General features: G+C 35.5%; 1 protein-coding gene across 2 annotated transcripts in view; it reads right to left on the bottom strand.

The window, feature by feature from the left end:
* The window catches only part of VTA1 (vesicle trafficking 1), a 69,551-nt gene that overhangs the window by 6,821 nt on the left and 39,586 nt on the right, over positions 1 to 23,144 (bottom strand). For both annotated transcript variants that reach the window (XM_042939964.1, XM_042939965.1), the window contains exons 5-7: positions 18,839 to 18,947; positions 5,954 to 6,127; positions 60 to 140 (exon numbers count right to left, since the gene is read on the bottom strand). In XM_042939964.1, coding sequence (XP_042795898.1) covers positions 60 to 140; positions 5,954 to 6,127; positions 18,839 to 18,947 — 364 coding nt within the window. The remainder of the gene's footprint in view (positions 1 to 59; positions 141 to 5,953; positions 6,128 to 18,838; positions 18,948 to 23,144) is intronic.

Here is a 23,144-nt window from a genome sequence, read left to right as displayed (position 1 = left end):
AATTACCAAACAACGCCCAAAGCAGGAGATACAATATATCACAAAAACAGCTGACTTACCCTGGGACACTGTACTGAAAAGTGCAGGATCAATAGCCGGAACAGTCTGGGGAGTAGGCTGGATAGTATTACTTGTTACACCTGCAAATCGGAGAAGCACAAATGGGCATTACAGTTATACCTCTTAATTATACACTAGGAAAGCGTTTAGAGGATCATGAAGGAATTTCATTTCTTAGTTAGTATTTTGGAACCTTATTGAATTATAATTTGACATACTTATTTGATGTTGGAAGCTGCAATGGAAAACATGCAGGAAAATATATTTTGAGTGCTTACATACGTATTTAACGCAAATGGTAATATGTCTGCATACTATACTATTTTGTACATTTTTCACTTAATATATTTTCGCAATTTACCTTATTAATTTACATGGGTACATAAGTGTTCCATTTCATGTATGAGCCACAATTTATAAAGCAGTCCTTTACTGATGGACATGTAGGTTGCTTTCATTCTTTTGCTACTATAGATAACACTACAGTGAATATTCTTATACAGTGTGTACATATACATATGTACAATGTGTATGAATTTATTTATAGGAAAAATTTAAAGAAGTGTAACTGCAAAGTCAGGTTTTAATTTTAAACTGACCAATTTAATGACTATCTTTTGCTTGATTTTGATAATTGCTAACCAAATATATTAAACTATCCACATCTGACATAATTGTTCCCACAAAACTTGTTAACCTTTAAAGGCACATAATAAATAACATTAACAAAAAAAAGGGAATGCAACCTTTGGGAGGGATCTTCAAGACGACCTAATCAAGTGTAGTGTTTTGATGTATCTAAAGCATAGAGACATGACTATATATTTTTCATATTGATGTTAAAAAAACATGAGCAGATCAATCTAGATATCATTGCCATTCCTTGCTAAATAATTTGTGTTTCTATCTAAATTAAGTTCTCCAAACAAATCCCTTTCTCTATGGAGAAGAAATATTTTTATTAATCAGCATCTTGCTATTTAAAAATTTTTAAAAATGTTTATTTATTTTTGAGAGAGAGTGAGCGAGAACGAGTGGGTGAGGGAGAGAGAGAGGGAGACACAGAATCCGAAGCAGGCTCCAGGCTCTGCGCTGTCTGCATAGAGCCCGTTGCGAGGTTCAAACCCACAGACCTCGAGATCATGACCTGAGCCAAACACTTAACCTGGACACTTAACCAACTGAGCCACCCAGATGCCCCAATCAGCATCTTGTTATTAAATTTTAAATGCTTATTTGTACATCTTCACATGACTAACTAGACAATATTAATTAACAAGAACAAAACAGAATTTGCACAGAAATTTAGTTATGTAGTAAAATTTTATTTAAGCAATACTAAAAAAAAATTATGTGGTGTGTATTTTATTAAGAACTTGTGGTCACAGTCGTTCAACCAAGACTTGAACTGACAACACAGGCTGTTCAGCGCCTCACGCAGCAGTAAGAAGATACTGCCTCCATTTGTCCTGATGCATGAGCCAAGGGGTGTCCTTTGGCAGCCATCATGACATGTTCCCAGGGGGACCTAGTGTACAGGCCCAACACAAGCTCATAAATACTTGTTTTGTTTTTTTACATTTTATATATTTTTGATAGAGAGAGAGACAGACAAACAGACAGACAGAGCACAAGTGGGGGAGAGGCAGAGAGAGAGGGAGACACAATCCAAAGCAGGCTCCAGGCTCTGAGCTGTTGGCACAGAGACCGACACAGGGCTCAAACTCACAGACCGTGAGATCATGACCTGAGCCGAAGTCAGGCGCTTAACTGACTGAGCCACCCAGGCGCCCCTCATAAATACTTGTTAAATTTGTAAAAATAGCTTGTGGTTTATGTTACTTTTTTTTTTTTTTTTTCGAGATGCCCAAATCTATTTTTCTTTCTTTCTTTCTCTCTCTCTCTCTCGGGATTTGGAAAGGTCTCGTTTGTCAATTCATAAATGGATCGCAGCCCCCAAGACTGCAATATGCTGGAGTGATGTGACCATAAAAACATTCCTGGGGAAAGCAGAACTGTGTTGGAAATTTCCTTCCTTCTGTTATTTAACAAAAAGAGGTATTAACAAGTAACTTCTGGTTAATTTTTAAGTAGATGGTTACATAGCTTATTAAATGGCATTAATATACATTCAAGAATTAAACATTAAAAAATGTCTAATTAAGTATTGAATTGTTCTACTGCCTACATGATGTGGGGATTCTGAAAAGGGAGAAAAAATAGGTAGTGGTTAGAAAACTAGAAGATTATCCAAAAAGTATAACCCTAAAGAGTAACATTTGGAGAGGCAAAGAAAAGACATGCTATCTACAAGGAACACTGTAAGCAGAGGTAAGAAAATGGGAGGATTGGGTTGAGTAAAACCTCAGTATAATCACGGAAAATAGCATTGACTGAAATGGTTAGGACAAAATATTAACAACTCTGAAAGCTGTATAGGAGAACTCAAATGCAGTGCTGATACTTAAAAGAACAACAATAAAAGCGCTAAGTTTTTGATCTCTGTATGTGCTGAGCTACATTTATCATCAAAAGGCTAGCATTAATTATAAGACAGTTCTAATATTTAATCTATTTAGATTTATTACTGAGCTCTTCTTCCTGAGCACTTACGGGCTGTGTAAAGCGTATGTTTCAAGAGAAAGGAAAAACCATCTGCTCCATCACCTACTTCTGATAGTCCACAGTGGTTAAATACAAGAGGCAAACACTCCCCCTGCTTAAACAAACGTTATCGCTGCCCTCCTTGCACCTCGGTGCGTTTTGTGGAAGAACTAAAAACCGTATATTAGTACATACTATTCTTTTCAGCTATCTTAAGGATTTCCCTTTGATAAAAGTGCATCCTGGATCTTTATATGAGGGAAAGTAAATCAATCTTAAAGTGAGTAAGAGGGGAAACATCTGCTATATTTATAAACTAGAAATGTTATTTCATTTGCTATTAGGCAACTGTGGACTTTCTTTTTTTTTTTTTTAACTGTTTTAAATATAATAGAAAAAAAAATCTGCCAGCTAAGAGGAGATTCCAAAATCTTAAACCAGTATTAAGGGGTAAATTACTATATGGGAAAAGTAGATTTTGATTTAACAGGGTTTTAGTTCCTTGGAGGAAGAGACAGAAAGGAGGTGCCAAAAACAAAATCAGAAAGACACGGGTTCAGTTTCTAGTTCTGTCACTAACAGGTATGCCTGTACATTTGTTTTCATGGGACAATTGCTTAATTTCTTTACAGTATGTAAATAAGAGACAACAATTTCTAATATAGTTGCTGTAAGAATTAACTTATAAAATAGCTATGGCAATTATTTAAATGCTAAGTCTATTTAGAGTGTATATAAAGTAACACAAGAGAACCTCAACCTAAATAAGTTCCAAGGCTTTTGGTTTTATGTGCTCACTCTGAGGAACAAAAGAGAAAACATAAAATAAAATAAATAAGGTTTATGCCAGTTAACTGGATCAAAATTAACTGCTTATGCCAGAAAACTTCCTAACAGAAAACTACCTCGATATCTATGTTTACGTATGTCATGGATATTCTAAGCAGGAGATACTGTTAGTCTGAACGTATGAAACTACTAATATTTGATCACTTTTGTTGTACCAAACCTAATTCAGCCTTCCTACTAGAAATATGCTTTCCCTCTTCTATATATGTACTGTAGAACTATATATTAAATATACAAATATATGCCTATACAGAATTCTGCCCAAAGATATTTTGTCTAAACCAACACCCCTCATGCAACTTTTTTTAAGGTCAATATCCTACCCCCGAAGGTGACACTTCCCTTGATTCACAAAATGGTTTTAAGTGTTCATTAGCTTGCTGCTAAATACCCTGTCTTTGGCACAGAAATAGGAAGGAAGCGAAAAAAAAAAAAAAAGGAAAAGGAAACTAATTTGCTGAACACTGATTTTGTGTTAGGCATAGTAGTAGTGAATTTTCAACCTTTTTCCCCTTTAATAATTAAAATCAGTATGAGAGTATGGTTAATTTCATTTTAGAAAGAGGCAAAACCTAGGTTAGGAGAAGCTGTATGACAGTTGAGTCTGTGCTTTAGCAAGGGGTAGGCACTAATAACCAATACAATTTGACTTCAAAATGCATTTTATTTTCTAAAACTGGTGTGTCTGAGGCTCCTGGTTAGTGTTTAAATTCAGTAGTATAATTAGAATAGTATTAACCTAAAGCAAATACATATAAGTAGTTGGTGGTGTTGCTTATATTGTTCTACCCGAAAATATTGAGTATTTCTAAAAGAAAAGAAAATATTTATAATTCTGTTCCATGATACTTACAGAACAAACTCAAACTGGTGTGCTATTAAAGTCATCATACAGACCATAAAACAAAGTCAGGTTAAAATATGCAGAATGGTGACACAAAAGAGGTCAGTGTTAAAATGACCACATTCATCAATATTCTTCAAGACAAAAATGACAGCAATATTTGCAGGTAATATAAAACTAAAAGTTTTAAAGGTTTTCTTTTTGTTTGTTTGTTTCTTTTATTTATCTGAGAGAGACAGAGGCTCAGGGAGGGGTGGGGACAGAGGATCTGAAGCAGGAAATCCTGACCTGAGCCAAAGTCGGACACTTAACTGACTGAGCCACCAGGTGCCCCTAAAGCTAAAAAAGTTTTAAAATAGGAGGAAAGAAACTAACAATAACTGGTACTACAATGGTCAAGTAGAACACTTTTAGACAGTGGTCAACTCATGCAAAATAACCTAGAATGGTTTGGGTAAACTGAGGCTGAAAATTTAAAAGTCAATGAAGTAATGATGTGTTATTAATGGGACTCAAAGGATGACTTTCCTATCGATCAAATATTCTGAAATGTTTGGGGGCGCCTGGGTGGCTCAGTTGGTTAAAGCGTCTGACCCTTGATCTCAGCTCAGGTCATGATCTCACGGTTCATCTGTGGGACTGAGTCCCATGTCAGGCTCTGTGCTGACAGCAGGGAATCTCTCTCTGCCCCTCCCTTGCTCACACGCATGCTACCAAAAAATAAATAAACATTAAAAAATATATTTTGAAATGTTTGTACAGTTTACTACCATAGATTATGCGGAGATAAAAGAAATATCGTAAGAATAATTTTTGGAAAAAAATCAAGATATTAAATCATGGTTTTAAATGCCCTTCTATTTGAAAAGTAAGGGTGATCTTTTGTCAAAAATGCAAGTACATGTCTGCAATTTTTAAAAGTATCTTTCATTTACTGACATTGACATTACTAGAGACTAGTGTTGTCAGATCTCTTCCATGAAAGCACAGACCTATGATACTGATTTATTCAAGGATAGTAGTTATCACTTCCCTTTTTTTCCTTTAGTCAACTGTTTGTAATATTAAAGGAAACAACCCAAATCCCCTGTTTTCAGTTGTCTGTGATTCCACTGCTATTGAGATTCTGTGCCTCAGTGCCTGCTCCCTCCATCAATAATGTCTATGTTGAGGGCAGAGGTCAGGTCCTAAGGAAATAAAGCAAGAAAAATGAAATCTTGCTCATACAGTGGGACGCTGACCAACACTTCCTGTAATAGACCAGCTCACCTCACTGCTAATCCTGAACAGCACTAAAGGGCAAAAAAAGGGAGAGGAAAAAAAGAAAATATGACTCATGAAAAGCACAGAAGTTCTTAGTAATAAAATACACAAAGTTAATAGTAACATATGTAAATGTTTTATCATTTCTCAAAAGGAAAGACAATTACTATTAAAACTTCAACAAAAAGGATTTAACATTTTTTGTGGGTTCAAATAGAATTTAAAGATCTTGCCATGTTTTATGACCATCACTATGAGGCATAAACATGAGGAAAAGTGCGGTTCTTGTTTACGAAAGGAAGAGTTCAAAACTGGTTAACTTGAACTTCCTACCTGCGCTGGAAGGCACTTCCGCTGGCGTGTTGGCTGGAGCGTGTGCACCGGGGGGGATCTGGATTCCCGTGAAGCTGCTGGACGGCACGCTGCCTGGGTCGTAAGCTGAAGATGAAGGCCGGGGTGGCTGGGTAGGCAGGGGTGCGGCCCCGGCATCTTCATTTTCTTCAACATCTATCATATAACATATATGTAAAGCGAAATTAGGTATTTTGAAGTAAACACGCCAAATATTCTTATCTCGCTATACAGATAAGACAGACCTTCAAAGGCAATTCTATTTAATGTAGTCGATAAGCAGGCTTTCTCTCTTAAAATACTAGTTTTAACTGTTTTCTTTTTTTGAAACACTTAATTGTGCCTGACAATATGATTGTCACTTCTTTCAAGTTAAGACTTTTTACAATTATATAAAATCTTTGCATATAGTATATTTTTCTTAAAAATCAGTTTTCTTTAAACTCACTCTTTAAACTCACGAAAAACAGGATATTTTTGGCAAAACGTCACATTTAATGCTATCCATAAGAACTTTATTTTTCTGACAGCAGCCTTTTACTCAGCATTTGTTGTTTACGCTAGCTATAAAATGATTACCTGTGTGTTTGTTGTTCAAGTATTAGGTTCATCAACAAAAACAAAGAAAATGAAATTTCACACTGAGCTACCTGCACAGAAAGGAGTAGTAAGAGACTTGGTTTGAGAAGTTTTGAGATACAGACTTAAAATATACTATATTATTAGCTGAATTTGATAACTACCTTGGGAAAGTTAAATATTGGCAGTCTATTTAAAAATTACAATTAGTGGGGCGCTTGGATGGCTGAGTCAGTTAAGCAGCTGACTTTGGCTCAGGTCATGATCTCATGGTTCATGGGTTTGAGCCCCATATCAGGCTCTCTCTGCTGTCAGCACAGAGCCTGCTTCAGATCCTCTGTGTCCCTCTCTTTCTGCCCCTCCCACTGCTCATGCTCTCTCCCTCTCTCAAAAATAAACAAACATCAAAAAAAAAAAAAAAAAAATGACAATTAGCCACTTTTGGGAATCTTAGTAATTTGAAATGCAAACTAGAGCAACAGATTTCTGAAATCAATTTATTTCCTATCAACTTTTTAAATAACATTTTTGTCTGATCATAGCCACATTATATATCCAATGCAGATAATTTTAAGCAACCAAAAAACTCTACCTACTCTGAAATATATGTTACTAAGTAACCGTGTACATGTATTTATATTTTATATACACTAAAATAATTTTCTCTTCTATTAGAGAACTGTAACATTAATTCATCCTAAATGAAAGATAGGAAGGAACCTCTCAGTCCAATGTTTAAAGGCACTAGAAAGTGACTAAAAGCCGGAAGAAACCAGGGTGAAGATGGCCCCCAGGAGAAGAAATCTCACCAGGCAAGGTTTGCTTTCATGTGGCTTTTCACCTGCAGCACTCAACAGTCTGAGCAAAAGAAAGAACTGGAGAGAAGTGAGCCTTGAAATATGTGTATGAACCCCAACTAAATGCTGTAGGACCCTGAATTATGCACGCACAGTCCAGAGAGATTCTTGAGGGTCCTGGTAAAGGCAACAGCCTTAAAGGTGAAAGACGGACGGTGTTCGAGTTCAGGCAAGTTAACTGCCATTAGAACAGTAAGCAAGAACTTGCAGGGGAAGATAACAAAATGCAAAGGAGCTACAAGAGGGGATCAGCAATACAAATTAATAGAAATATGGGTGGGAGGGAGGAAGAAAATGTGACCAGAGTCAGGAGAAAAAGAGAGTCTATAGAAATAGACCACAAAGACCCAGATACCAAAATTAGTAAAATAAATAAATAAATAAACACATAAATAAATAATCACTTTAAAGCAGGTATTATAAATATGTTCAGAATCACAGAATAAAATATAGTCATAATGAAAGAAGAAAAACTCACCAGAGAAAAGAAACTGTAAGAGGGACAAAAACAGGACTAACAGAAAACAAATGGTAAAAATAATAGGCTTAAATCTAGCTATAGAAATAATTACATTAAATGGACCAAATATTATTTTGAAGGCTGATGTTGGCCGACACAAAATACAACAACAAAAAACAAACAAACAAAAAAGGGGCGCCTGGGTGGCTCAGTCAGTTAAGTGCCTGACTTCTTGGGTTCAGCTCAGGTCGTGATCTCACAGTTTGTGAGTTTGAGCCCTGAGTCGTGCTCTGCACTATCAGCATGGAGTCCACTCTGGATTCTCTCTCTCCCTCTTTCTCTCCCCCTTCCCTTCTTGCTCTCTCTCTCAAAATAAATAACTTTTTTAAAAAATGAAAAACAAACAAACAAACCCTATATGCTTTAAGACTCAGATATGTTTATACTAAAATGATGAAAATAGATATACTATGTAAATACCAAGTAAAAGCTGAAATGGCTAAATCCAATAATAGACACAATAGGATTCATTTCAAGGAATATTAGTAGAGATACAAGGAGATGTTTCATAATGATAAAAAGGTGAAGTCATTAAAAAAAAAATCAAACAATTATAAAGGTGTACGTGCCTAATAAAAATGAAACGAAAGCTGACAGAACTAGTAAAATCCTCACAGTTGAAACTTTAATATGCTTCTATGACTCACATTCATGGGACACCACACAAATAAATGCAGAATATTTTCTTTTCAAATGCAAGTAGCATATTCACCAAGACAGATCATATTTTGTACCATGAAATAAATCTTAGTAAACTCTGATATATTGAAATCTTGCAAAGTATGTTCCCTGACCAAAGAGAATTGAATTAGAAATCAAAAAGAAAAGTCCCAAATATTTTTAAATTACACAACATATTTCTAAATAATCCATCTCTCAAAGAACAAAGGAAATAAATATTTTGAATTAAATGATATCAAAATTTGTGAGATGTCATTAAATCAGTCCCCACAGGGAAGATAAATGATGCTTTAAGTGCTTTTTCTAATAAAGAAGAAAAGCTTAAAATAAAAAGTCTACATTTTCTCTTAAAAAGCTACAAAATCAAAACTAAAAGAAAATTAAATCTCAAGTACAAAGAAGGAAAAAATAATATAAAAACAAACATAAAGGAAATAGAAAATAAAGATATTAGAACAATTAAAAAAACTGAAAAATAACCAGATTAGAAAAAGGACAGAGAAATGGATAATATAAATATTAGTAATTAAAGAGGCACTATCAATACACATTCTTCAGATATTAAAAGGATAATGAGGAAAGAAAGGAAATATAAAGTCAATGAATTACACAATCTAAGGGAAATGTCATTATCCTTTCAACGTCTGTATGATTATCATCATTATGAAAAATACAGACACAAACTACCAAGACTTACCCAAGAAGAAATGATCTGAATAGTTTGGTATCTATTGAAGAAATTGAACTCACAGCAAAAAAACTTTCTATAAAGAAAATGCCTAGCCTAGATAAAGTGGCAAATTCTATCAAACATTTAAGTAAGAGATAATATCTATCTTATCCAAACACATTCAGGAAACAGGAATAGGAATCACTGTCAACTTATTTATGAGGCTGGTCTAACTCTGATAGCAAACCTCATAAATGTGAACACATATCCAAAGATCCTTAGTGTGAGAACCAAACCTGGCTATATATTGTAAAGACATTACACATCATGACCAAATGGCGTTTACCAAGGAATGCAGAATTGATTTATCATTTGAAAATCAATCAATGTCATTCATATTGACAGAATAAAGAAAGAAAAACCATATGATAATTCAATAAATGCATAAAAAGCACTTGATAAAGTTTAACCTCCCTTTAAAACAAAAGTTTTCAGTTCCCTGGAAGTGGGGCTTGGGGGGGGGGAGGGGACTCCTTAGATGAGACGGGGCCATAAACAAAACAAAACCACACACATAAATATCATTGCTCGTGCAACAGACAAGAAAAAGAAAGAAAAGACATAAAGATTGGAAAGAAAGAAGCAAAACTGTCTCTCCTTACAGATAACATGATTACCTACACAAAAACTCTCAAGGAATCTACAAAGCAACCACAACTAACAAGTAAATTTAGCAAGGTTGTACGATACAACATTATACAAAAATCAACTGTATTTCATATTAGAAGTAAACAAGGGAATGAAAAAACACATTTCTTGGAAATTAACAAAAGAGGTTCAAAATCTATACTCTGAAAAATACAAAATACTGTTGATAAAAATTAATGCAGGCTTAATAAATGGAAAAATGTATCATATTCGTATTAAAGACTCAGCTTTGTTAAGGTATACATTCACTCTAAATTGATGTATAAATTCAATGTAATATCACTCCTAATTCCAGTAGGTTTTGTTTTTTTTTTCTTAACAGAAACTGAAAAAACCTACTTTAAACTTTATGTGGAAACTCAAAGGACACAGAACAGCTAAGAACATGTGGATAAAGGAGATACCAGAACAGGGGGATGACTTCTGCCAGCTGACCTCAAGATTTACTGTAAAAAGATGGAAGGCAGTGTGCTATTAGTATAGACAAAAAAATATACCAATGTAACTGAACAGAGTCCAGAAATAGAATCACACAATTAACTGAATTTCTGACAATGTGTAACAACTGGTGATGAAATAATAGGATACCCTTATGGGGGAAAGAATCCTGAATCCCTACCTCACACCACGTGCACAAAAAAATTTAAGGTCTCTCACAAGCCTAAAAGTAAAAATGCAAACTACAAATCTTCATGATTAAATATATATAAAAGAATTTTTGAGGTAGAAAAAAAGACTGGGCAGGACACAAGAAATAGCCATAAATTTTCTAAAATTATAAATTATACTTATCAGTATTAAAGATTCTTGTACTTAAAAGATAATTAAAAGAACAAGGTAAGCAACAGACTGGGAGTCAATATTGGTAAAACATGTATGTGACAAAGGACTTATGTTCATAATTTATAAAAAAAATCAATACTAGAATGACAGATAATCCATTAAAAACAGGCAAGTATACTAATGTTCATAGCATTATTCACAACAACCAAAATGTGGAAACAATCACAATGTACACCACTAGATGAATAAATACAATGTGTACATGCATACAATGGGATATTATTCAGCTTTTGGAAAGAAATTCTAAAACATCCTATAGCATGGATGAACCTTGGGGTGCCTGGGGTGCTCAGTCAGTTAAACGTCCAACTTCAGCTCAGGTCATGATCTCACGGTTCATGAGTTCAAGCCCCATGTCGGGCTGTGTGTTGACAAGTGTGGAGCCTGGAGCCTGCTTTGGATTCTGTGTCTCCCTCTCCCTCTGTCACCCCTGCCCCCTACTCACACTCTGTCTCTCTCTCTCTCTCTCTCAAAATATTAAACATTAAAAAAAAAAAAAGGATGAACCTTGAATACATTACAATAAATGAAAGAAACCAGTCACAAAAAGTCAGAGACTGTATGATTCCACATGTATGAGGTACCTAGAGTAGTCAAATCCACAGATACAGAAGACAGAATGGTGGTGACCTGGGGCTGGGGATTCCACAGTGGAAAGGGGACTTACAGTTTAATGGGTACAGAGTTTCAATTTAAGAAGATGAAAAATGTTTTGGAGATACATGGTGATGATAAACTGAACAAGATGAATGTATTTAATGCCACTGAACCACACAATTAAATAACTAAATGGTAAATTTTATGTTATGTATATCTTACCACAACAAAAAAGAATAGGCAAAAGATTTAAACAGATGCTTCACCAATAAAGATATAGGAAAAGCTAATAAGTACATTTAACAGAGTTCAATAACATTTAGTCATTGGGAAAATGCAAGTTAAATCACAATGAAGAGTCACTTTACATGGGTCAGAATGGCTAAATTTAAAAATGCTAACAATACCAAGTGTTAGCAATGACATAGAATTACAGAAACTCTAATACATGGCTGATGAAAGTGTAAATGGTACAATGACTTTAAAAATAGTTTGGGAATTCCTTAAAAATTAAACATATATAACCTAGCAATTCTGCTCCAGCTATTGACCCAGAGCAATGGAACACATGCCATGTGTTCACATATAATGTGAAGTATGTCAAAAACCACATGTATTTGCATTTAAATGTCATGTATTTAAGTGTCAAGAAGCTTAATTCTTCATAACCTCAAACTAGAAACAGCTAAAATATTCATTAGCAGATGAACTGATAAATAAATTATTTGTATCCACAAAGTGAACTACTACTCAGCCGTAAAAAAGAATGGATTACTCATACACAAGACATAGATGAATCTCACAGATGTGATGCTGAGAGAAAGAAGCTGGGTGCAAAAGAATATTGTATGACTCCATTTACACAATGCTCCAGGTCAGGTAAAACTAAATTTTGATTAAACAAACAACTAAATCAGTTGCTTCTCAAGGTAGGAATGGACTGGGAAAGAGTATGAGGAATTTTGAGAGGTAATGGAAATATTATTTATTTAGAGGGATATGTGTCAAAAGTCACCGAGTCACTGAACTACTCTAAGTAAACAGGTTAACTTTAATTTCTATCTTTGCTTTTTTACAATGGTACAGATTACCAATTCTGACTCTATCATTTGTTTTCCAGACATGAGTAAATGGATGACTAAACTGAAGCTAATGAAAGCTAGAATACTTAGTGTTGAAGAATGAAAATAATGTGTGTGTGTGTGTGTGTGTGTGTGTGTGTCTCCCTTGCTGTGTTCTGAGAAGGCCTAGAAGCAATGATATATCCGCAGCAATGCAGACACCTAGTGCCTATCATGCCCAGGTTCCCAGGTCTTGGCTTCCATTCTCCAGTAAAAAGGACCAAGGGCTCTTTAAATTTTTTTTTTTTAAACGTTTTTATTTATTTTTGAGACAGAGAGAGACAGAGCATGAACGGGGGAGGGAGACACAGAATCTGAAACAGGCTCCAGGCTCTGAGCTGTCAGCACAGAGCCCGATGCGGCGCTCGAACTCACGGACCGCGAGATCATGACCTGAGCTGAAGTCGGACACTCAACCGATCGAGACACCCAGGTGCCCCCAAGGGCTCTTTAAAGAAAAAGCTGATTCTAGTGCTGGGTCAAAAAAAGAACTAGATGCACTTGTAGCATTCTGATGTGTCAGAAAGCGAGGAAGTGTATACCACCAAGAACGACAGAAACACACAAAAAGGACACAGGAGCCAGACTGAAAAACTCCCACTGTCTGAATCTGGGACAATTCTGACCAACATAAAAAGAGATGATAGTAATGGATTATAATCACTGAATATAAATTCATGAGCCCATACTGACATAAATAATTAAATGAGTAAATACACAGATGAAAGAGATAGGAACACTCTTACAGTATAATGCCAACTTATTAATATAGAAGGAATAATGGTGTTAGAAAATCATCGGTAGATGCTAACGATGGTGGGGTAATATTCCATTAAAAATAGGGTATTTACATAGCCTCAAAGTATCTTCCACAAACAACTTATTTACAAAGGGAAAATTATTTTAAAGTATAATAACCCAGAGGATACCACATTATCTGAGTGATCAGTTAATATCACCATTATTTCACCAATATGTCACAATATTATACACTTCCAATGGGAGGTAAGGAACACAATCTCATTCTAGAGTATTTCTGCTAAAAATGCATAATAGTAATCTAATTATGAGGGACAGTCTATAAGTAACTAGCCTGTGCTCTTCAAAAACATCAGGCCAAGAAACACCTACAAAGGCTAAAGAACCATTCCAGGTGAAAGGGACTAAGGAGACATGAAAAGTAGATGTAATGGGTTGATCCTAGACTGGATCTTGGACACAAAACGCCACCAAGGAGATTACTGAATCAACTGATCAAACTTAATATTTGAAATATTTAGAAGTAAAAGAGTGTATCTCCAATTTATTTTCAAATTCTTCAAAAAATGTGTATTTGTAAAATTATATCCTTTTGTAGAGCCATAAGCCATTTCTGAGAAGATACTGTTAAAGTTATGACATTAACACTAGATTAGGACACTTTAAGATTACATTTTAGATTCATAATGTATTGACTTATTTTATATCTCTCATATTCTTCAACTACAGGTCTTAAGAGCAAATATTTATCGAGGCTAAAAAATGCTGAGGTTAACTGTATCTTATGGTTTGTTGAGAGAGAGTAATTTTAAATCACTAGAAATATGAAATATGTAATTACCTTCTTTAGTTTTTATTGCTGGAGTATAGGTTAACAATGACCAGTCAGAAGTAATACCATTTTGCAGATACTGAATTCAAATGGACATGAAAACCTAGAGTTTGAATGTTAACAGAATTCCCTTCAGTTGAGCCTTTTCCCTAGAATGCTATTTTTGTACTAAGCATGTGGCTTCTTTATGGGCTTAATTCCAAACAGTACTATTTTCAGGAGTAAGTATATTTCTCTTTTTTCTTACTCTAAATTAACTAAGGTGTGGTATCTACTTTTTTTTTAAATGTTTTTACTAGAAATTAAATTCCAGAGAATTAGACTTTTGTTAAATGTAATACTTTTTATGTAAGTCAGGAGTTAATTTAAGAACACTAGAGAATATAATGGTACATTGAGAAAATCACAGTTTAAAGACGACTTTTCTCTTACACATTCAAATTTAAGGACATCCTCTGGTAGAGCCATAAACCACTTCTGAGCATATACTGTTAGAGGTTATGACATTGACACTGATTATGCCACCAGGTTACATTTTAAGTTGTTTTGAAAAAGCATAGAGTGAAAAAAACTCTTCATATTTTAAAGGATTTATTACTGGTATTCTGTAACTCATCATTTTCTACTATCTAGAAGCTCCACAAAAACAGAATAAAAGTAACGAATAGAAATTACAAGCTCCACTTAAGCCAACTTTTGGAAAACACAACAAAAATTATATAGATCTAATATTCTACTAAGGTAGTATTATAGAACCTAAAAGAAACCATTTCAGAACAAAAGTGATCATGATAATAATCAAAATGTAACACTTTCAAGGGCAAAAGTTAAAAATGTTAATATTAGAGAAGTCACTGATACTGAAAGAATGTCTAAAAAATAACACTGATTATTTGTTAGGCATTTTGATGTACCTAAAATTACACATTTGAAATAGTACTGAAAAAATAAGATGTTTAAAACAAAAAAGATATTTTCATGGTATATTTAAGAATATATGTATACCATATACAAGAAGTAAAGTGTCTCCAACCAAATGTTTGAACGTAATGAGAACTAGAACATGAGTAAACTTACTACAAATAATGTGTAAAAGGCACCTTAAATGTAATCAGATAATAGAAGTGGTTCAGCTTCGTTTTCCAATTTAATGTAATTACTGAACGTGAAGAAAGTTTCCATCTCTGGCCTTAGGTCCTAAGCTATCCATTCTCCATGGGTGATCCAACATTTTACTTTGGTTTCATCTCTTGCTTTCAGGCTGACAACTCCAAAGTTCTACCTTTAGCCCAGAACCTTCTCCTGCAATCTTTGGAAGAAGATCTGCCACTTGCGACTTCTCCAAGTAGTAATCACATGACTATCTCAGTGTCTTCTCTTAATTTTCCCCACCAAACCTGCTCATGTTGTATTAGTCATTTCTTTGAAAGGCTGGAAACTTAGGGATCATCTTCCATTTCCTCTGTCACTGAAGTATTCTACGTTCTATTGATTACACTTCCTTCTGTTTATCCTCATGGCCAATATCTCACCCAGGCTTTTCTTATTTATAATTTAGGTCATTAATAGCCCTTGAATTCATCTCACAATATGCAGAATTATCCTTCAACTCACTCCCCAAAATGCTCCTCCCCCCAAACAATACTTACAGTCCAGCCAGTTCTCAACTGGCCTCCCTGCTGCTTTGGAAGATGCTTTTTTCATCCTTTGTTTTTTGTTTACCTGACTTAATTCAACTTCTCTTTGGAGACTCAATAAGCACAATCTCTTTTTTTTTTTTTCAACGTTTTTTATTTATTTTTGGGACAGAGAGAGACAGAGCATGAACGGGGGAGGGGCAGAGAGAGAGGGAGACACAGAATCGGAAACAGGCTCCAGGCTCAGAGCCATCAGCCCAGAGCCTGACGCGGGGCTCGAACTCACGGACCGTGAGATCGTGACCTGGCTGAAGTCGGACGCTTAACCGACTGCGCCACCCAGGCGCCCCAAGCACAATCTCTTACTATCATGTATTTATTATAACTGCTTATTAAACCTATTGCTCCCCATGAGGACGTAAGCTCTTAAGTAAAGGAGCTAAGCTTCTAAGGAGCTCGTAAGCTCCTGAGTAAAGGACCATGTCTCTTATTTATCTCTGGTACGCCCTGGTATCTATCCCTCGTACTATCCCTGGTACTCAGCATTAGCTGATAAATGACTTTTAAAAAATGACATTAAAACAAATTTAAATGACATTTAAAAAAATTTTCTTCAAAAATGAATGAAGAAAATTACATTTAAAAAATCTAAGTACAAAGGTATATCCTGGGAAGTGGGAGTTCATTCCAAATTTAGGGCTCTACATCATGTCTAAAGCACAGAAGTGTTCCTCATAATGTTGGTACTATGCTCTCAAGAGAATGTTAAATTAACAGTTATGTTGACTGGCTGACGTAGAAATTTTCTTGTAACACTCAGTGGGGAAGACAAATATGTATTGTCTTGTTATCTAATGTCAAACTGGTTGAAGGAAAAAATGCATCTGCTTAAATGTATAACAAGAGTACAGACTTCAGAATTAGAAAGATTTGGGTTCCAATACGGAGTTTCATTAACTAGTTATTAGAGCTTGAACAGGGATGTGCAGCTACCTTCAGAAACTCTGAGAACTCAATTATATACATAAAATACTTAGCACAGTGCCTAATACCTAGCAAGTGCCCCATAAATGATAAAAATTAACATAAATTATGAAGATACTTTATTAAATGCTATGTATTTTATAAAGACTTTACAAACATATATAAACAAAATAGCTCTGCAGAAATTCAGATGAAGGAGAAAATATCACAGACAGGATTCAGATAAGTAAAGAAAGATGAGTATTTTAGGAGGGAGAAATGGTAAAGTAGGTTGATGCCACATTGTGGTTACTCTTGCTTTGTAGCCTGAGGATGCTGGCTATTTTCCCATGGACGCTTGTTAACAGTAGGCCTGACATAGAACATTCTGGACTACAGTCGATATTAAAGTAGGAAAGGAAGAATGTAAAAAACACAGGACTCCGAGTAAGTGGGCCAAGGCTCAAGTTCTAGTTCTCCTCTGTGAGGTTCTAAGTCCTTAGGCAGGCCCAAGCCCCTCAACTTCCTCCTTTGTAAAATAGTAGTAACAATTCCTAAGGGATTTCTGAGGGCTTCAGAAATGTGAAAATAATCTGGAAGTTTTAAGGCACTATATGAATGCAAGGTATTTATTACATAAAATAATTACAAGAAGAATTCTATGTGTAAAAGACTATTTAAAACATTAGATAAGGGGGGTGCCAGGGTGGCTCAGTCGGTTGAGTGTCCGACTTTGGCTCAGGTCATGATCTCACGGTTTGTGGGTTCGAGCCCCACGTCTGGCTCTGTGCTGACAGGTCAGAGCCTGGGGTCTGCTTCAGATTTTGTGTCTCCCTCTCTCTCTGCCCCTCCCCTGCTTGTGCTCTATCTCTCTCTCAAAAATAAATAAACATTAAAAAACACTAAAAACAAAACAAAACAAAACAAAACATTAGATTAAGGGCATATCATGAAGAGCGTTTCAGGAATAGATAGCAAGAAATTAACCTGAAATGAAAGCATGAAATGCATGAAAGCTTGCATCTCTAAGATGTGGACTACAAAATCATTTACACAGAGTATTCATATACAAAACCACAGTGTACCTTTCTCACCAAGTGGCATTATAACACTCTAAACAGTCTTCTGAATACTAAATAAATAGAACACAAAGGTTTTCTTTGTCTCCCCCCAACCCCTTTGGTCTTCAAAAGGCAGGTTTAGTGATATATAATTTATATACAGTAAAATTCTTACTTTTTGGGTATACAGTTTTGACGAACTTATATACTGTACAACCACTACATCCCATCATCTCCAAACCTTTCCCGTGTTCCTTTGTAGTAAATCCACTCCCTCACTCTAGGTACTCACTTATCTGATTTCTGTCCCCAGAGCACTGCCTTCTCTGGGATGTTATATCAATACAATCATATAGTATTTAGCCTTTTGTGTTTGGCTTCTTTCACTTAGCATAAGACTTTTGAAATCAGGTGATATGGGCTCTGCTTCAGATTTTCTGTCTTCCTCTCTGCTCCTCCCCCGCTCTTTCTCTCAAAAATAAATAAAAACCTTAAAAAAAAAAGAGGATATATATTCCTATATACTTGTAAATTCATAAAAAATCATATGGAAAGGTACACAAAAAACTGAAAATAATGTTTATTTGGGTTTTAGTAGAATCTGGGCAAATGAGGGATGTGGTGGAAATGAGAAACTCATTTCATATATTTTATATCCTCTATAACTTTTGAACCATGTGAATGTACTATCTTCCCCTCTGCCAAAAAAATCTACCTCAAACAGATATGTAAAAAATAACAGTGTCTTTGTGGTTTGGAAATATTTTATGAATTATAAATGGATTACCTGTTCTATGTTGGAATAAAATCTGATTATAGGTAGGAGAGAGGCAGGCCATTTTGTTGACACAGACATTAGAGCAGTTTGGCCCTAATCTCTCACTGTCCCTAGATTTATGATTTCACACTTAACTTTCACAGATTTTAGAACTAACGCGACAAACAAAAGTGTACAGTTTCTTCCAAAAACTTTGAGTAATAATATTTGGAACAATTATGATTCTGCTAAGTCATTTTGCTTAGATAAATAAATACATACCATTATCTTCTTCAATTCCAACAGGCCCTGCTTGAGGAGTCTCTCCATTCTTTAAACAGTTATGGATATATGTTGCCTTCCACCTTGCATACTTTCTGTGTTTCACATTCTAGAAGGAATATTTTAGTATTAGACTGCAGTAAATAAGTCAAATGAAAATATACATTTGTGATAACCTACACGGTATTTCTCAGATAAAACCCATTTTTGCATGTTGTATCTCTGCAAGAATATGGCAAAGAATCCCCTTTCCCCACTGGATCCTACCAGCTGTCTGGTGCTTGACAGACCATAAAAAGCTATCTTCCTCAAAACACATGCCTAGTTCCCTTTTATGATTTTCTAATTTTAGAAAAGGTCTGCAATGAAAATATGGGAGTGTCCTTCCAGCAAAACTTGTAACTCTAATGGACAGGGGAGAACTAAGCTAAATGGAATTCTAAAATTAAATGTAAAAGATAGTAACAACAGATTCAACTATTTCCACCAAAGAAGAAAAAATTGATCCGTACAAATCTATGAAAACACGTTTATGAAAACAAAAAGAAAAATAAGATGATGCAGTTGTTAAAACAGACACTAGACAGACAGCTAGGCAAATCTGACCTTTTAACTTTTTGACCACCTCCGAATCTCAGTTACCTCAATTCCAAAAAGGGGAAAAGTAATACACCTCATGGGGTTGTTATAAGAACTGAAAATATCAATAAAGAACCTACGAGTTGCCTCCTCTTCCTTCCTGCCTTCAAATTGATGCTTACACACTATAAAATTAAGACAAAAATTTATAAATGTGAAACCTTTTAGAATTTTGGATGGGTTAGTAATTTTTAGTTTATATTCCAACTGACCTTTATGATAATCATGACTGGAGCTTGTTAGAAATGCAGAATCTTTAAGCACCTCCCAGACCTACTGAATTAGAATCCGCACCTTAACAAGATCTCCAGGCGACTTGTATGCGGTTTCATTATGTTGGAAACAATTATAATTTGCCTTTTGCAAAGATCCACTGAGTCGCCAATAAATAGAAATACTGCACACAGCACAGATACTTAGTTTTTTATGCAAAATGATCTAGATACTACTACAGATAAGTATATAGATACCTAAAAAAAAAGTTAACTCCCAGATTACTGAATTCGTACCATATTTAATTTCCCTTTTCTTATCAAACATTCCTCATATATTCTACTAAAAAGTCTTTTGTACAGGGTTTCCATTTTCTTCCAGGTATGATTATAATTTATTCTACTTCACAAAGAAGCTCTTCAAAAGAAGCATCCACATTTAAAGTTTTCATTTCTTCACAGTTACTCTAGAGAAAAAAGTCTCTGTTTCTCTTCTGTTTGGTTCTCATTTTCATCACACAAAAGGTCAGAGTCCAGATAGGACTGGCTCACCTACAGTGTTTTCTCATGCTAGTCTCCCTATCTAAGATGGTTTCCTCTTCTGACAAAAGTCTCCTTAGGCTCAGTTCAAATGTTTACTACCTTATCGGGCTCCCTGAATACCAGCAAGTCAACACATAATTTATCATTTATTCAAGTCAGGCACTATGCTGAGTGCTGGGGATAACGATGAACAAAGTAGGTGTGAACTTTGGAATCCAAAGTGAAAGCTGGGCAATAACTTCCATTACTACACGTGGCACTTGTACTACCCAAAGTCTGTAATATTTCCTTCGCCTTTCTCTCTTAGGATTCTGCAATCCCGTTATTATAAATATGAGGAAATGGCAATACAAAAGTAAATGGTTTACCCAAGGTCACACTATTTTGCAGTGAAGCCAACCACTCGATTCAGGGCTGCCTTAATAAGCTATAATTAGCACAGTGCACTTTGCAACTTAGGAATATATGAAATAAGGGAACACTAGCTTTAAAAGGTCAGCTACCAGGGGCGCCTGGGTGGCTCAGTCGGTTAAGCAGCCGACTTCGGCTCAGGTCATGATCTCACGGTCGGTGAGTTCGAGCCCCGCGTTGGGCTCTGTGCTGATAGCTCAGAGCCTGGAGCCTGTTTCAGATTCTGTGTCTCCCTCTTTCTGACCCTCCCCCGTTCATGCTCTGTTTCTCTCTGTCTCAAAAATAAACGTTAAAAAAAATTAAAAAAAAAAAAAAAAGGTCAGCTACTTAATGCATGTTATATAGGTTGTACTTTGGTATATATAAAGAGGACCCCTTTGAAAGAAAATGAATAAATTGCTTAAGAAAGTTTAATTTGCCTTCTTCAGCTTTAAGAATAGGACAGATTATTCTTGGCATGAAATAATTTAATGCTAAAGACTGAGTTGGGTTAAGTTGTATGGTGTTAACCTCAGGAGGTTCCTTCATTCCTAATATCATAGTACAAATAGTGTAAATATTTAAACCACATTGGGTTCCTTCATTAGTATGTGAAGTTTAAAAATGTTACGCTAACCTAAGATGGCTTCATTTTAGTATATACATTAAAAAAACATTTCCCCAGAGCAGATAAATCCATACAACAGTTTGTTTTTTATTCCGCACTGTTTTCAAAACACCCCTGCAACCTGGAGCTTATAATATATAATACAGAAAATTTTGGCAATTGTTAAAACGAATTTGCTTTTTAATTTTATTTTCTTTAAAATAAAGGATGCTAGATATAAAACAATGTTTTAAGAGGAAATTTTCAAGATGCCAATATTTTTGACATCTTTTAACTCTTTTTGGCTAATTAGACATCCTTTCTGGGAAACAGGAATTACAAAAAGAACTTTTACTTTTGTCCTTGGCCTTTAAGTTCCTGTTTTGTTACAGGATTGATGAGAATCACGGACAACTAAAAATTTGGGCCACTAGAGTCAGCAGTGGTAAGTAGAATTTCCATTTAATTTTTAAATCATTTGCGCTTGTTACACTGAAGAATGGTTAGCAAATACCAAGCACAAGCTACAGCAGAGGTTCTCAAACCTGGTGCATTTAAGAATCCCATGAAAATACAGTAACAAAACTTCTTAGCCTAAACTACGGGAAATCTTATGAAAACATTCTCTATTAGCATACCAAAAAGCCACTTTGAAAAAGAATGCTCCAATTCTTCCTCTTGGATTTTGGTCTTGAGCCCACCCAGTCAAGTTCTTGCTTTTGTCTAGGTTACAGATACTTCTCTCTTGCAAAATCCAGAGTTTAGAGGTCATCTTACTTGACTCCATCAGAGTGAAAAGTTGAGCACTTCCTCCTCTTTGCAACCTCCTTTCACTTGGTTTCTGGGTTATCAAGGTCATCTGGTTTTCTTTGCCTGGCAGGGTGCTCCTGATTCTAGCTCCAGGGTGGGGAAGGCCAGAGGCTTCAGTTCTTGCTTGGACTTCTCATCTTCTCTTCTGACACTTTACCTGAAGGATCTCATCTACTCTTATGGCTTTAAGTACCACCTTAGGCGGCCAACTCCCAAATTCGTATCTTCTGCTCAGTTCTGTCTTGTGAAAGTCAGGACTTATATTCACCGCACATTTCACTTGTATGGCAGAGAGTTGAAAACATTCAAAGTTCAACACCAACTTCTGATCTTTTCCTACTAAATTTGCTCCTCCATATGCCAGTAAATGGCAACTCCATTCCTGCAGTTGTTCAAGCCCAAACCACTGGAGTCATTTTTAGTCCTCAATTTCTCTTACAATCTACCAACGAATCTTTTAGAGTCTGTTAGCTCTCTGTTCAAAATATATCCAGAGTCCAGCCACTTCTCAGCATCTACTACTGCAAATTCTGGTCTGAGACAGTACTACTTCTGGTTTTGATTATTTAGTAATGAACTAATGGGTCTCCCTACTTCCACACTTGACCATTAGAGTGATAGAAATACTTTAAAAATAGCACTTAAATCCTATCAATTCTCACTGAACTCCTCCTTCCCCAGCCTCACCTCCCATTAATCTCTCTCACTCCAGATTCAGCCAGTCTTCACTGCTACTACCTGAACTTGAACAGACCTCCTTTACTATTTCAAAAGGTTTGTACTTTCTCTTGCCTCTTTCTGAACATCTCTGTATTTCATTCCCTTTATCTTTCAAGGCATTGTTAAATGTTGCTAAATGTGAGGCCATCCCCAACCACCTGTTTTAAATAGACCTTCCTATCTCTACCTTGAGTTTCTCCATGGCACTTGCCATCTGACATACTATGTATTTTATTTATTCATTTTTTTCATTGTCTGTCTCCACCAGAGAAATGTGATTCCCACGAGGACAGGGATTTTATTCACTGCTGCATTACTTGTGCCTAGAACCATGTTTGATATATAGTAGAGCTTAATAAATATTTGATGAATGGAAGGATACTAG

The sequence above is a fragment of the Panthera leo genome, chromosome B2 (assembly GCF_018350215.1).
Source record: "Panthera leo isolate Ple1 chromosome B2, P.leo_Ple1_pat1.1, whole genome shotgun sequence".
NCBI classification, from domain to species: Eukaryota; Metazoa; Chordata; class Mammalia; order Carnivora; family Felidae; genus Panthera; species Panthera leo.
Note: the sequence above shows the minus strand (reverse complement) of the source record. Positions and strands in the feature narration are given on the sequence as shown.